At 34.0% G+C, this 15,543-nt stretch overlaps 2 protein-coding genes across 11 annotated transcripts; one reads left to right on the top strand and one right to left on the bottom strand.

The window, feature by feature from the left end:
• Nucleotides 1–839: 839 nt before the first annotated feature.
• On the top strand, nt 840–8,700 carry LOC110606178 (small RNA degrading nuclease 5). The gene is made up of 14 exons (XM_043953433.1): nt 840–1,928; nt 2,214–2,270; nt 2,350–2,415; nt 2,946–3,079; nt 3,177–3,289; nt 4,243–4,371; nt 4,481–4,551; nt 5,336–5,395; nt 6,034–6,089; nt 6,935–6,995; nt 7,127–7,394; nt 7,495–7,676; nt 7,759–8,054; nt 8,436–8,700. The coding sequence occupies exons 1-14, from the start codon at nt 1,638–1,640 to the stop codon at nt 8,557–8,559; spliced, it is 1,908 nt and encodes a 635-aa protein (XP_043809368.1). The 5' UTR covers nt 840–1,637; the 3' UTR covers nt 8,560–8,700.
• A 462-nt stretch (nt 8,701–9,162) lies between these two features.
• On the bottom strand, nt 9,163–12,873 carry LOC110606607 (scarecrow-like protein 1). 10 transcript variants are annotated; one of them, XM_043953436.1, is made up of 4 exons: nt 12,674–12,872; nt 12,173–12,226; nt 11,276–11,389; nt 9,163–11,168 (listed from the first exon to the last, which is right to left on the bottom strand). In XM_043953436.1, the coding sequence occupies exon 4, from the start codon at nt 11,108–11,110 to the stop codon at nt 9,359–9,361; it is 1,752 nt and encodes a 583-aa protein (XP_043809371.1). In that variant the 5' UTR covers nt 11,111–11,168; nt 11,276–11,389; nt 12,173–12,226; nt 12,674–12,872; the 3' UTR covers nt 9,163–9,358. The 10 variants fall into 10 exon arrangements, with proteins under 10 accessions (XP_043809371.1, XP_043809373.1, XP_043809370.1 ...); XM_043953438.1 differs by having other exon boundaries at nt 11,276–11,381; XM_043953435.1 differs by having other exon boundaries at nt 11,276–11,347.
• Between the last annotated feature and the right edge of the window lie 2,670 nt (nt 12,874–15,543).

Here is a 15,543-nt window from a genome sequence, read left to right as displayed (position 1 = left end):
TGATATAGAGAAAGACATTAGTTAGTTTATCGATTTTGAAAAATATATTAAAAAATTTCTAAGGTTTCAAAAAGTCTACTAATTAGTTAATCTGTTAATTTTAGCCGCTAAGTATTACAAAAAAAAAGAAAAAAACCTTCAATATAGAGATGCTAATTAGTAGATATTTTTACAAAACAAAGGGATCAATTAATGAGTTTTTACATACTACAAGCACTAAATAACAAAATATTTAATGGCTAAAACTAATAAAAGGACTCATTAATAAATTTTTTAAAATCTCATAGAAACATTTTAATGTATTATTTAAAATTAAGAGACCAACTAATGAGTTTTCTTATATCATAGGGCTAAATAGTAAATTTTTCAAAAGAAAATTTATAAATTATTCAGAATAATTCTTTATATTATATGTACATTTGTTGCAAACACAACTTGTTTAATATATTGCCCAAACCCTACTTGAGCATTTAAATGAGAATATTAGGGTTAAGCTTGACATGACTAAAGGCAAAGAACGGATGAGAAAAAAAATTATATAGAGCACATGACAAGCAAAATTAAAACTTATAGCAGTTATACGAGGCAGACTGAAACTTACAACAGAAAGCTAACTTCCATTTATCATTCAAAACAATGTGTTTGCCATCCAGGCACTTAGCTTTTCTGGAAGAATAGAAAAGTAACCTTCCCAGTAGCAAGATCGGTTAGGTTCAGCATTAGCAAGTCAGAGTCTCATTGGAGAGATAGACACACGTACACAGGGCTCAGGGATAAGAGGCGAGCTCCCGAATAACTTCTAGTGCCTGATCAAGATACACAGCCGAGTTTTGGATATTGCTCATCAAATATACAAAAGGGTTTGGAATTTACAACAAAGATGAACTCCAGAAACCTATTTAATAATATGGCATCAAATAATAACTCTACTACACCTGAATCATACATTGATAAATGCACAAGAAAAATAGGTGCAATCCAAAACTACAGTGAAAAGCTTTGTAGCAGTTTCACATGATATTATGGAGGGTGCCAACATCATAAGAAGATAATCAATTAACATATATTAGTTTAGTTACTTAAAAAAGAAACAATATTTACTTATCACCATCACCATTAACACCAACCCCACATGATTAAGAGAGACATTTCAATCTCAAGACATGTTTTGGTCTGATAATCATTTTTACAGTATGTTTGGATGGAGTGTGGTGAGGTTTCTTTAAAGTAAAGGTAAACTAGGTGAGGTTTTAAAATTGGTGGGTTGAAACTGTATGGGACTGTAACACTTGATATAAATTTTTCTCCGTTTCCAAACAAAATTGGCAAGGTAAAAGGTCAGGTCTTATTCTCTTCTTTGCGAATTTTGAAGAAGATAAAAGAAAACGCTTACATCTCAGAGGGCCAAGAGGACCTCGTTCTCGTAGCAAGCAATCTCGAAGTGGATACGTTAGCCCCTTTTGCCCTATCGGCTGCTGCAGCACTTTCGACATATCTAATCGCTGTCTGTCTTCTTTTGGTTTGTTGGTGGACTCTCCGGTGTTCTCTTCTTTAACTTCTCTGCGCTGCGGCAACGGCCTCCGGGCACCGCCACATCGGACAGTCTTCCGCATTGAGGACTTTTTCCCCCTAGTTTAATGGCTTTAGGATTGGGTCATTTTCTATTAGGCCCAACCCATTCCAACCTTAAATGCCCAAAGCCCATCCTAATTTGCTCGTCCGACATAAATTTAAGGGTTGATGTTTCATTCAACGGCTGCTCGGCTACGTCGGACAATTTGTTCTCTCTCTCTACAGGAACAGGCGAGGGAAGGAAGCAAAAAATGCCATCTCCTAAACGTGAGAGCGAAGGAGCTCTACCTTCAAAGGAAGACGAGTCCAGCGATAATAATAACAGCAACGATTACTACGATATCTATGGACCACAAGTACTCTTCGTTCTTTCTTTCTCTGTAATTTTGTATTTTTTGAATTGTCATTGCTATTCGTTATTATTGAAAGCGAAATAGAACCGGAGTTATATTTCCTGATACCATAGTGGAATTACCATACAAGAGAAATGGCCGTGCTTGATGATGTTAACTCATTGGAGGGCTGAAAATCTGATATGCGATTTGCTTATTATGCATACAACTTAGTTTGGCTTTGTGGGTTTTTGTTAAATTGAACTGTTCTGGGCAGTGATGTTTTCTTCCTATATAATCCTTTTTCAGGCAAAAGCAGAAGTAGTTTTCAAGACGCCAGAAGCTAACTCAACCCTTAATTTGGAAGTAAGTTTCATGTTTAGATTGGTTCCTGAATCTTTGGAGCAGTTGAAACACTTAGACTGAAGTTTCTATTCTGAAACAGGACGTCCAAGGGCTTGTCACCTGGGTGCTTGGTGAAGGATTTATGCCATCATGGGTATTTATTAAGGTAAACTTTGCCTCTTACTTTTAGCTTTTGCATTAAATATGCAACCACAGGATTTTGTGTTTCAGAAGTATGTATGTTTTTAATCATGCATTTCTTGTGAAAAATAATTTAATTTTGAGACATTTAATAAAAATTGGAAGACTTTACATGGGATAGAATTTTCCAGCTTAATTAGCATTTTGCAAATTGGTGACTTGAGTCTGTTAGTGGAAATTTTTCATTAAAAAAAAAAAAAAAGAAAAAGATTGAGCTTTTCTGACTTAATTTTAACCATGTGGAATCGGCTATCCTCATATATGCCTGAGTAGCATCTGCTTTGCAGCAATTTAATTGATCTTTGTGTGAAAAACTCAAATTACAGCTTATATTTTTGTATGTAAAATGTCACTGCTCTTGAGCATGTATGGAGTTCCCTTCTTATCTGCTTGTGATTCATTACACTGCATATAAGAACACTGGACAATGACCTCACGCCCTTCTTGATTATATTTATAGACTGAATGAATGACACAAATTCTTGCTTTTTGCAGAACAAGCCTTTAATTCCAAAAGTGGCTTTGCTTTTCATACCTGGCCTGGATGCAGCGTTATACATATCACAGTCTAAGTTACTTCATAGTTTTAAAGAATTCTGTGGCAATCCAATGGCACTTTTAGCACTTAGGTTAGGAACACTTCCACTTCCTTTTCTATTATTTCTTGGTATTGTGGTATCATTCTGTCACACAGCATTGTGACTTTTGGTCTTTGCTCTTTGCTAGCTGTGTATCAGATGGTATGCAGACAATTGATGCACTTTTAACATGCAAGACAAAAAGAAAGAGAGATGGAGTTGATTCAGTTTTGAGGAAATCTATCAAGATATCTGAACAAGGTTTATATCTGTTCTCAAATTTCAGGTCATTCTGTTCTTTTATACTGTGTTAATTAAGTATCTGAACATGATGAATTAGTTATTCTACCAGTTTAATGATTTTGTTGCCAAGGGTTCTAGGGTTTGATTAGAAAAGCAAGCCAGAAGCTCCCAAAGAAGACGATTTTACCTTTTGTAGATGTTTCCGTAATTTGCAAGACACAAAAAGAAGTCATACTTTTTTTTTGCACTCTAGTTTGTAGTGTTACTTTCTTTTTCATTCCTCACCCTGGTGTGGCTAGCAGTCAGTTTTGCCATTGGAGAGGGGCTTTATTACATGAGTGCATTGTTATGCTGAAATGCGTGCATGTGTCTTCATGATCTAGACTCTTCATTTTTTTTTCTACAATAGGGATTACTGAAAGTAGTTATTTACTTATTTATCAACCCCTTCACACAAGCCAACATTGGTGGAACTCCAGGAAGACCAGTTTCATATATTGAGTTCTATGATATTTAGAACGCCAAGAGTGTGACCAGTATTCAATTTCATTCATGTGGACGCTTTTCTTATTGCTTGCTTATTGTGTTGGCTTTTCACAAGTAAATGAGTGCTATCTTCTGCTGCATTTTAGAACTACAAGTTTTTGCAGCAAGAAGCCTGCGCTGTGTAGTAATTTATTAAAAAAACATTTCTTAATCTTGTTTGTTTTATTTGATTTTTTTCTGGTGTATTTCATGATGTTGATGTTTTTGAGATTTGTTAAGGGATTTTCATTCTTTGTTCACTCTTAATTAGTTCATATAATGATTTAAAAGGCTTCACTTGAACAAAAAAGATAGATAGTGTATGTAATTTGTGGTTGTCTTTTAATTGGTTTCAATATGAAGGTTGCAAGGAAGTGAAACCGTAAATTAAGGATCTACTTGTACTTTTCTTGTCAAGGTAATAAGAAGTTATCATCCTTGTGCAGAAGCAAAAGATTCTGGTACAGGGGATTTATCATCAGGGGTATTCATGAAAGATCTACCTTTCCCATTAATGTATTACACACTTACAGCTAGACAATTGGAAGAAAATGGATATTGTATCAATCAACCAGGTGATATAGAGCACCAATGTTTGTTATTTTCCTTATTTTATTCTTTGCATTTGGTTATTATTACCATGCTATTCAAGCAATTCATAACTTGTTTACTTATTTTGTGTAGGTTTTCTTTCCACACTTCCTGCACCTTCAGGTTCTTCTCCCTATGATATGCTGGCACTGGATTGTGAAATGGTATGATGTGAAATGAGATTGAAGATTAGGAAATGTTAAGTATTGGAAAAAGGAACTGAGATCTAAATTAAGAATAGACTTCTATGAATGTTGTAATTGGGAATAATATAAGCATAAATAACATATCATCATTTTACTATTATTGAGCGTGGAGCATTCTTTTAAGGTCATCAAAGGGAACTTTTATCGCCATGCTGCAATGTTTGCTACTATTTCATTGATTCTGTTTTTTTTTAAAAAATAAATTTTATATGACAACGTATTCATATGACTCAGCAATTGGTCTAGGTTATCTGTAGTGTCATTGAACAAAGTAATTTTGTCATATTTTATGCTTACCGGGCTTTTGGATGCAGGGACTTGAAATTGTGAGATATAAAATTAATAGTACATAGTTTTCTAATTAATCTCATGAATCTAATTTAGGTGCTTAAACATGGAGAAACACCTTAATTTGTTTCTGCATTTCAAATATCTGCAATTGTATTTATTTGCAATTTCAAAGTTCAAGCCACTTCAAATAAGTTCTTAAACACAATAATGAATCTAACTTTTGTTTGTGAATCTAATTAATTTATGAATGGATGAACTTTTTGTTCAAGTAATTTAAACAAAAATCATTTCCAAATCTGTCATTTAATATTATTCCATCTATCATCAACATTAATATTCTTACTATCTCTGTGACTTTAGCCAGCAAGTGGCAACTAATGAATATCTCAAATGGCAGATATTTAATGGTGTACTCTTAGTGACTTGGTCTTTTCTGTTTGTATTCTGATAGTGTATCACAAATGAGGGCTTTGAGCTGACAAGAATAACCATGGTGGATATCAAAGGACAGGTATGCTAAAAATTTTTTTTTCTGTTGTCCATGTTGAAAAATGAATTCTTTCTTTCATCAGATTCGTAGCACGTTGAGGTATTTGCATACTATAACACCTGTACTGAAATGCCCTAATTGTGTACCTCTTTTAGATATTAGCTTGCATAAGCAACTTAATACGAATGAAACTCCTTGTCTAGCATTTATTGCATTAAGATATTTTGTCTGCAGCAGGCAACTCTTTTTTTTTTTTTTTTGGGTTTGCCCGAACTGCTATCCAGCTGGGTTTTTTGATTTACCACAGGACCATTTCGAGCATAAAGGTTTGAAACATGCAAAGGGGGGAAAAAGGGTTTCCGGAGTTAGCATTGCATACTAATATTCTGTGAATCTGCTTCTTTTTCTTGAGCTTGGCTTGTTAGATGTTTGTATTTTGTGCTGAATTTATGAACATTTGTCATTATTTCATTGTCTTGTTATAGATCTGGATTTAACAGATGAAGCAGCATTGAGATTTGGTTTTTCATTTATTCTGAAATTTTTTGGATATTCAAACTTTGAATCTTGTTGTTGCCTTGTTGAGTTCCTGGTTTACTTATGGGTTCTTAAAATTTGGTATTCAGTTCCACAAACGTATGTAACATTGCCTGTTGCAGGTGGTCTTGGATAAATTGGTTAAACCATCAAATGTTATTGTTGACTATAATACCAGGTAATGCTTGTCAAACCTGCAAGCAATTTTTTTTCCTTTATCCGGATCAGGATGCTCAAGGTGTTTTAGCTCTGATATTTAATATTATACATGATTGTTAAATTTGGGTCAGACCTAACTCACCTCAAAAGTTAGCTCAAGGGGAGGAGTGTCTATGGTCTATATAAGGGGCACATTATCTTTTTCCACAACCGATGTGGGATTCAACACACCCTCTCACGCTCAGAATTTTAGAATTTTACTGGTGTGTGACATATTTATGGGAGGCTCAATATCGGTTGGGGAGACTCTGATACCATGTTAAATTTGGATCAGGCCTAACGTACCCCAGAAGTTAGCTCAAGGGGGAGGAGTGTCTATGTTCCATGTAAGGGCACATTGTCCCTTTCCACAACCGACGTGGGATTCAACGCATCCACACCCCCTCACGCCCAGAATTTTATTGGTGCATGACATATTTATAGGAGGACAAGCAAAAAAGAATTGTGAGACAATAATTAGTGTTATCAACTATCATCTCATCGTCACCGTTGAATCCCACAATGGTTGTGAAAAGGGATAATGTGTCTCCTTATATGGGCCACAGGCACTCCTCTTTGAACCCACCTTGAGCTAGCTTTTGGGATGAATTAGGTCTGACCCAAATTTAATATGATATCAAAGTCTTTTCATCCGATGTTGGCCTCCTATAAATATGTTATGCACCAATAAAATTCTGGGCGTGAGGGAGTGTGGATGCGTTGAATATGTGGGTGGGTGGCGTGTTACGTATACAAATTGGATGAGGTGCCATTTGGAAAGCGAGCTTTTAAAAATAAATTATTAACATTGAATTGAATTTGCAGGTTTAGTGGAATTACTCGTGAGATGCTGAAAGATGTAACTACAAGTCTTAAAGATGTTCAGGTTTGATACAGTTCTCATTTCCTTTGCTTTATGTTTATTAACTTATTTTAGTTTAAAACTGCTTTAGTATCAGTTTTTTTTCCTTCAAATGTCATATTTTATATGCATTTACAGTTGATTCCTGTATTCAGGAAGATTTTTTAAAGCTGGTCTACAAAGAGACCATCTTGGTTGGCCATTCCCTGGAGAATGATTTGTTAGCTCTGAAGATCTCTCATGGTTTGGTGATTGATACTGCATTATTATACAAGCATCCCCGAGGTGGTTCATATAAAACTGCTCTTCGAATTCTTGCCAAGAAATTTCTTTCTAGAGATATACAGCAGTCAGGTACTGGACATGACAGTATTGAAGATGCAAGAGCAGCTATGGAACTGGCATTGTTAAAGATAAAACATGGCAAGTGACTCTTGTATATTTTACTTTTTCTGCTTATTTATGTTTTTTTTTTTTTCATGTATTTCTCAACCCTGATATATGCCCTTGGCTTTTCTGATAGGACCCGATTTTGGTTCTCCACCATCATTTATACGGACAAAACTTCTTACAGTTTTGAGTGAATGTGGTAAAGATTCCTCTGTCATTGATGATGTCTCCATAGTGAAGCGGTATGCTTCTGCATCATCCCATGCATTTCCTGTGAATTCTGATGATGAAGCACTTTCAAGAGCCATTAAGGAGGTATACAGTTATATTGTAAATAATTATATTTCTCATCTTTTATTGTTGACTTCCCACTTGATTAAATATTGCTTTATTGTAGGTGAAGAATGATCGAGTACACTTTATCTGGACCCAATTTTCAGAGTTGAATTCCTATTTCAAGAAGCAAGCAGAGGATGAAGGGAAATTAAATGCAAAACTTGCAGAGATGATATCATTGCTTACGTGTCAAAAGAAGCCTGCCAACAAGAAAGACATCAAATGCAGTATAACATCTGATCTAAAGGAAATTCTAACTAGCTTGGATGCTAGGGTTCGTTCTCTGTATTCTTCATTACCAACCAATTCAATGCTCATAATTTGCACTGGACATGGGGATACAGCAATTGTCCGAAGGTGTGTGTTTGCTTTGTAGCTTAGAAGTTTCATCTTTTCTGTAGTCTCCCATATATTAGAATATCTATGCATTGCTTGTTTTGCGATTGAAATTCTTATATTCAGTGCCTTTCAATTACTGGGAAAAGCTTAATAAATCTGATGTACTACAGGCCTCGTCTTGAAACAGGCTGCGCGTAACATCCCGTTTTTATCACAATTAATGCTTGAATGTTTATCATGCAAAAAGGGTACTGTTTTAATGCTTGAATGTTTATCACCACTTGACATGAAATGTGATCATATAGATTGGTGCATGCAAAAAGGGTATTGTCAACTTTCATATTGAATGAACTATTAATTAATATTGTTGTCGTTTTTTGTCTTTGAACATGGATGAAGATTGAGGAAAATGCTCACAGAGAAGAAAGAAACCACCATATGCCGGGAGAAGATTGTGAAACTACTGGAAGAGCTTCAGGCCCAAGCTGAAGTAGCTTTGTGTTTTGTAGGAGTGAAAAACTGAATTTTGCTATATAATAGAGAATGTCTTTTGTGTTGATTTTTTACTGATGTTACCAAAATTTTGGTGTAAACAATCATTCATTGAATGGTAACGATATATGTTGTAAATTAAGGTTAAAATGAAACGAAGTGCTGCCTGAAAGTTCTATGAAAAACACATAATTTTGATCCATTAAATTATTGAAATGAAAAGTTTTGGAAACGTCGAGGAAAAAAAAGGGGAAAAATCGTTTAGCCTGATTCTTGACCAAATCTGGTAAAGGAACGCTGGAGGTTAATGGGAAGGTCATGCTGAAGGCAGCCCATATGGCCATATTATGAAATAGTTCCCTCTTCGTTCATTTTCAAGACAACATATGGTTGAAGAAACTTTTAGGCCTTGGCGAAATTCATCATATGGTTCAGAACTTCTACCTTCTGACATAATGTTGCCATGGTGGACATGCTCCAGTATTTCACTACGCCTGGAAGCAGATGCCAGGGTAAGGAAATATGGAGCTAGTAACATTCCAAAATCAACTCAGATGCAGATTCTGAAAGTAAGTGGAATACATCTGTAACAAATAACGATCACAAAATAAAGATGAAACAAAAACAGAAAATGTGCAAGGCAGCAACAGATGAAAGCATTTGATAATGTTCCTACATTAATCTAACAAGATTTGCACAACGCTTGGAAGTCCTTGTTTTGTCTAATAAGAACGTACAGTAGCATGCATCTTGATCCAAATATGAATACAGAAACTAAACAAAAGTGAAGTTCTAATGTATGATCTCGCCAAAGAAACAAATGATTCTGTTCACCTCCATGCTGAAGAAACAATCAAGCTTTTGTCTTCCCACCCTAAAAGCAGTGCACCCATTTCTTCCTTCAATGTGTATCTATCACAGTATTGCTTTATGAGTTTGCGAATTGTATCCACCACATTAGGACCCATTGCGCATGAAGCAAAGCCAGCCATCGTCATCCTTGCTCTCCATTTTCCTGCAACTTCATATCGCTCAATCCTTTCATCTCCCTCGCACGCCACTATGTTTACTATGTCCCGTGCTAGGCACTGCTTTTCAACATTCACTCTGTCCTGACTTTCCCTTGGAAGAGTTGCATCAAGGGAGTCGAACACTGCAGAGTAGTAATTATAAGATTCCACAAATCTTGGGAAAAAGGGGGCAGTATTGGTGTTCACGTCTTGTTCAACTACAGTTACGAGTTTCGGATTTAGGCTCTTAACCATTCGGAGAAGCTGGTCTCTCTCATTTACTGTTGATACACTCTCATCAGGCATGTGGTGGAGCTGGAAAGCAAAATTCACTACAAGTGCTTCTCCAGGCTTGCAATCTAGCATTGATGGACTAACGAGTGAAGTTTTAGACGCCACTGCATGAAATTCAAATGGCACCTTAAGTGCTTCTGCCAACTTCTCAAGCCTTTGCCCAACGATCTTCAGGCCACCAATTGGACGCTGTACTGACTCAGGATCGTCAACCCCAGTTAACCTCAAGTATGGTGGCTTACCTGGTTGATTGGCAAGTGTTTGTATTAGCGTTATGTATTGACTCCCTTGGTTTATGTCAAAATCTATTATATGAACTCTCTTTTCTCCTCTAGATGCCTCAATTATAGCCCCATTTGCTGCCATAAATCCAAATTTAAAACAAGGGCAAACCTCAAAGAGGATTTGCATAGCTGCAAGCCTATCTGAAGAGGGGGGCTCCTTGCATTTCAGAGCTTTATATAGATATTTTCCAGAGGAAGCCATACGAGCTGCAAGACCTTCCACCATGTAGGCTGCAATCCTCTGAGGAGGATCTCCTTGAATTGAAACCAACTGACGGAGCTCATTTATTAAAGCATCAGCTGCCTCAAAATTTCCTTCTGCGATTGCATTAGCACAATTAAAAAGCAATCGCTTGGGAGCCCGGGGAGATAACTGTGACACTTCTTTAGTACTGCTAATGCTACTCAAGTTAGAATCTGAAGATGAAGACTCTTTGGGTGAGTCATGGAGCATCACATTCTGGATTGGTTCAGACCATTCACCGTCAATTTCCATGCTTTGACTATTTCCGAACATGTCATCCTCATCATCATCTCCATTATCGTCTAGCAGTGCTCTCTCGAGTTCCTGAAGCTTTAACCTCATCTCATCTGCATCATAGTCCACTGTATCTGGGCTTTGATAATCCAATTCAGAATTTAACTGGTAGGCGCCACGATGTCTCACTGATGCAAAAGTGTTGTAGGGATCTTGAATCGTGATGGACGACTCTGAGCCCATTCTTGGCTTGTAAGAAGATGGATCTTGTAGGTGAAATGAATTCCCAGAAATGCTAGAACTAGATGGCTGTATTATTTCTTCAGTCGGGGAGTCAATGAAGTACTTCTCATAACTCTCACTAGAGTAAGAATCAGCCATATACATGGTCTTTCGCTTATCAGATCCAAATAGTTGGGTGGACAAGCCGGAATTCTCATTGCTCCCATTCAATGAGTAGAGCTTATTGTTTCGATAGGGTGTGGCAGAAAGCTCTGCAGGTCTAACTAATGACATGATTTCTCTAAATTAACTCAGTCTTGCAGAGAAGGTTGTATGATATGTTTTGTAAGGCCTGTATCAGTCATGTAGATTTGAAAGGAAACAACTCGTTAATATTTTTCAAACATGAAAACCACCAAACAGCATATAATTAACTACTATTAATACAAGATTAGCCACCTGGTGTTGAAGTCCCTCTACTGTTCTCTAGTATGCTTGCATTCATCAAAAGCAATGCAACTGCAGAAACATCTATCGAAAACTTCAGTTGCAAGTGGATGTAAATCTACACGTCTTGAGAGAGAGAGAGAAAGAGAGAGAGAGAGAGAGAGAGAGAGAAAGAGAGAGAGAATGTGACTTTCCAGAAATTAACATACAAGGATAAAGGAGGATTTGAGGAGAGTATTATGAATTGTACTTGTGGAAGAAGAGAACCTTCTAATATGCACATATCTAGAACAACACTCGGAAATATTCAGAAGAAAAGAAATATAATTTTTAAAAGCTCTCTGATAAGCCAGGGAAAAAAAAGTTGGGTGCTTGATTCAAGTAACGTTTTACAGGAAAATATGTGAAATTATTTGATTGATTGACCACAAATTCCTAACAAGCAAGATTTCATGTTCAAGCTGAAGACACACAGAGTTTGACTACAAGCATGAAGCATGGGCTATCATATCATTAACAAAATCCTAATTAATTGTAAAGTCACACAGTTGTTCCAAACAGATCCTGCTTCATCATTTATTCAGAAGAAGAAGATTCTCTTAAATATAAGAACAGAGAAACCCCAGAACTTTAATGGTCGAAAAGCATGATTTTCTTTAGACAAACACTATTTGAAGAACTGTTTCCAATAAAATGAAGACTGCTATGTTCAATCAAAATTCGAAATCAGAAACAATCTGTTAAGCAAAACACCGCAGAGATCTCAAAAACCAAGCCTTTTGAGGTTGCAATTGCAACATATAGATGAGATCCACGGAAAATCCAGAGAAAAACAATCCACTAAAATGGTCAAAACAAAAACACCCAAGTTAACTAAATTATCAAAACCTACGATGATAAGATGGGCACCTGAATTAGGAGAACCTCAAGAAGAAGCAACAAGGGTAATATCAGCAGATTATCCTGCAATTTTAGGAGATCATCAGATAGACGTAAACCTAAGGTTTAGCTTTGAAGGAAGCATAGGTTTTGAGCCTTTGACTATAAAGAGCAGTAATTGAAGGTAATCCTGACATCTTTAAAATAATAAAATATATGAAACCCTTGGATTGTGAGGTTAGGTAGGTCGGTTGAAGCGCAACAAATCAAACAAAAAAGGAAAAAAACAAAATAGAGAAAGCTGAACCAAACAAAGAAAAAAAATTACCAGATGATTAAAATAAATAACCCAGACCCAGATAAGAGAATCAAATCATAAAAAAACCCAGTAGGTGGAATAAAGAATCTGATCAAAATGAAGAATTCCAACCCAAGAAAATCTGATCTTCTGGAATCTAAGAAAATTAAAGGGAAAACTAGTGAGAAACTGAGCAAACATTTTCTTTGAGAAAGAAACTTATTTGGCCGTACCGGAAAACAAACTGATTGATTCTTGTTCTTCTCTTTCTAATGCTGCTTTGCTTTGCTTTGCTTTCAATTCAACATCCCTGCATTTTCTTTTACTTTGTCTTCTGCATGTTTATACCAACTGTGTCTGACTGAGTTCTAATCTTCTACGGTCCAAACGCAGCACACTATTGCGATTCCATCACTCAATCCTGACCCTTCATTTCTGGTAATTACCGTACATATAATGTGTTGCTATCCACAAAATTGTTGACTTTCTTCCTACAAATAAGCTATTGATTACAAGGTCGCTTTTAATATGGACTTCGTCTCATATAAAAAAATATAATTATTAAAATTATTATATTAAATAAAAAATATTATATTAAGTATTTATATTAAAATTTATATAATGAATATATATATATATATATATATATATATATATATATTTTTTTTTTTTAATTTATCTGCAAAAACTAAAACAATATATTAAAAAAAAAAAAGAAAAAAGGAAGACTGATGGTGGAGTCCAGGGTGTTTGTGACGATACATCAACGTAATTGCTTATTCAACCAAATTGCATTTTAAATGTATTAAAATTTGAACTGGTAGTTGGTAGGGCCAACTCACCCTTCAACTGAGAAATTGAGGTCTTATTTATAACTTTAGAGGAAGTGAAGAATAAATTAATTAATTTCTTAAAATAAAAAAAAATATATATTTTTTATAATTCTAATGCAGTTGAAATAATAAAAATAAATTGAATATAATTTTAAAAATTTAAAATTTGTGTACTCATAAATTTAATTTAATAGTAAATATATTTGAATAAATCTAAAAATATCAAATTTTACTCTCTTTATTTAAGTTTTCATTTGAAAAAAAATTTGATATTTGTAATATAATTTAAATTTATTTTTAAATAAAAATAGTGTAAAAGTTAATTTACTAATTAATTTAATTCAATACATTTAAAAATATTTAAAATTAGACGACACTGATTTTTAGCTTTTTAAGATACATTTTAAAATTAAAATAAACGACTTTTTTTTTATAAAAAATAAAAAAAAATTCCTAGAAAATATTTAATAAAAATAAATATTTAGTAAGCAATATGTTTTTTAAATCTAAATGGGTCAAAACTTCACTTAGCGTGCAAGCGAATTTTCAAAAGCGCGTATTCTATAGGAAGACCAATTTTTTATTTTATTTTATTTTTTAAAAAAATACATTTAAAGGTAATGGAAGAGATAGTCAAAAGTGAAGAAAGTCCTTGTTGGCAAGAAATGATTGGGCATTTTTGTGTATCACAATGGAATTAGTGAAATTTAAAGTTGTGGGGTTGTTTGCAATTTGAAGAAAAATAGTGGAATTGGGCATTGAGAAATCCACAGATTTGATTAATCTGAAACCATCTTCTGGATTCAAGTTTTTATTATTGCTTAGTCATTATCATCCTTCCCTTACCTTATCCATTCATTTGAGTTTTTGGACTCTTGTCCACCAAAGCCCTGGATACCCATTTCAATTCAATCTATGTATTTTTTTTTTTTAATTCGAAATTGATATAAAAACAAAATACAGTTAATAGATTATGATAAATAGAAGATTTAAATGTAAAATCCTATCCATTTTTTATATTTTAAAAGTATAAAAAAATCAATTAATTATTACTTTTAGTTATTAGTAGAATTATTGAATAATTGTTTGTCCTTTTGTACGTTGGCATTTCAGGTTGAGATTTGGGTTAATCTTTATTTATTACATTAATTTTTAACTATTAGTTTTTTCGATTATTAATTTTATTTATTTAGTCAACCTTAGAAATGTTTTTTTTATTTTAATTTTTATTTTAATAATCTAGAGCCGCCCACAGAGATGGTATTTTACCTTAGAAATGTCCTTTAATTAGTTTTAATTTATAGATAATATATTTAAATTAAATAATTTTAATTAAACAAATAAGTTTATAAATTAACTTGCAAACCTATAAACAAAATGAAAATGTACAATCCCTTTTTCTCTTTTGCAAGTTTTTAAAAATAAAATTTTAATTTTTGAAATTAAAAAAAAAAAGGTTTTTTAGCCAATCTAGTTGAAGGAGGCTGAGCTCCATAAAATAAATGATGGGCCTAAATCCACCCAAGGTCAGGGCCTACAAAACAAAACCCAAATCTTAATCGATATAATCTTCTGGTGAACAACATTTATAAAAAGGAAATGATAACATTCTCCACCACCGATTCAGTGGATTAAAAATACATATTTTTTTAAGGCATTTAATAATCTGAAATTTAGAAAAAGGTAGAATTTTGGTATGATAGTGAGTTTAGTTTCTATTTTTCATGTGTGTTCTCTTATTTTTTTCTTTTTTATCATCTTGTGTCTAACCGTCACCTACTATTGTACCTTATTATTGTCATACAAGACCGTACATATGGACGCACGATCTCTCCCTTACCGTTGAGTCATTTAATTTTTTTCTACATTTTCTCTGTCAAGATCTTGAATATGGTTATTTATTGCTCGTGGATTTAACTGATGGGCGAAATCGAGTCTTTTTTCTATTGAACTTAAGATCTACTTGGTCAAACCTTTTAAAATATACCTTGAGCTGACTTCGAACCGACATGTTTGAGCGATCATTGAAACCAGACCGTAGCCTATTATGTTGTGGACTTATTCCGAACAAGAATATCTAAAGATGCAGGGGTTATTTTATCTTAAAAACCACAAAGTTCCATTAGCAACAATATTAATTTTTATTCTTAAGGTTAGCCATTCAAATTAAATATTTTTTTGAAAAAACAAAGTAGAAATTTATATATATTTTTTTATAATTTTTAAATATTACATTTTAATAATTTCAATATATAATTATTATGATTATC

This window comes from Manihot esculenta, chromosome 18, assembly GCF_001659605.2.
Source record: "Manihot esculenta cultivar AM560-2 chromosome 18, M.esculenta_v8, whole genome shotgun sequence".
Lineage (NCBI taxonomy): Eukaryota > Viridiplantae > Streptophyta > Magnoliopsida > Malpighiales > Euphorbiaceae > Manihot > Manihot esculenta.
This window is presented reverse-complemented; position numbering and strand designations above follow the sequence as displayed.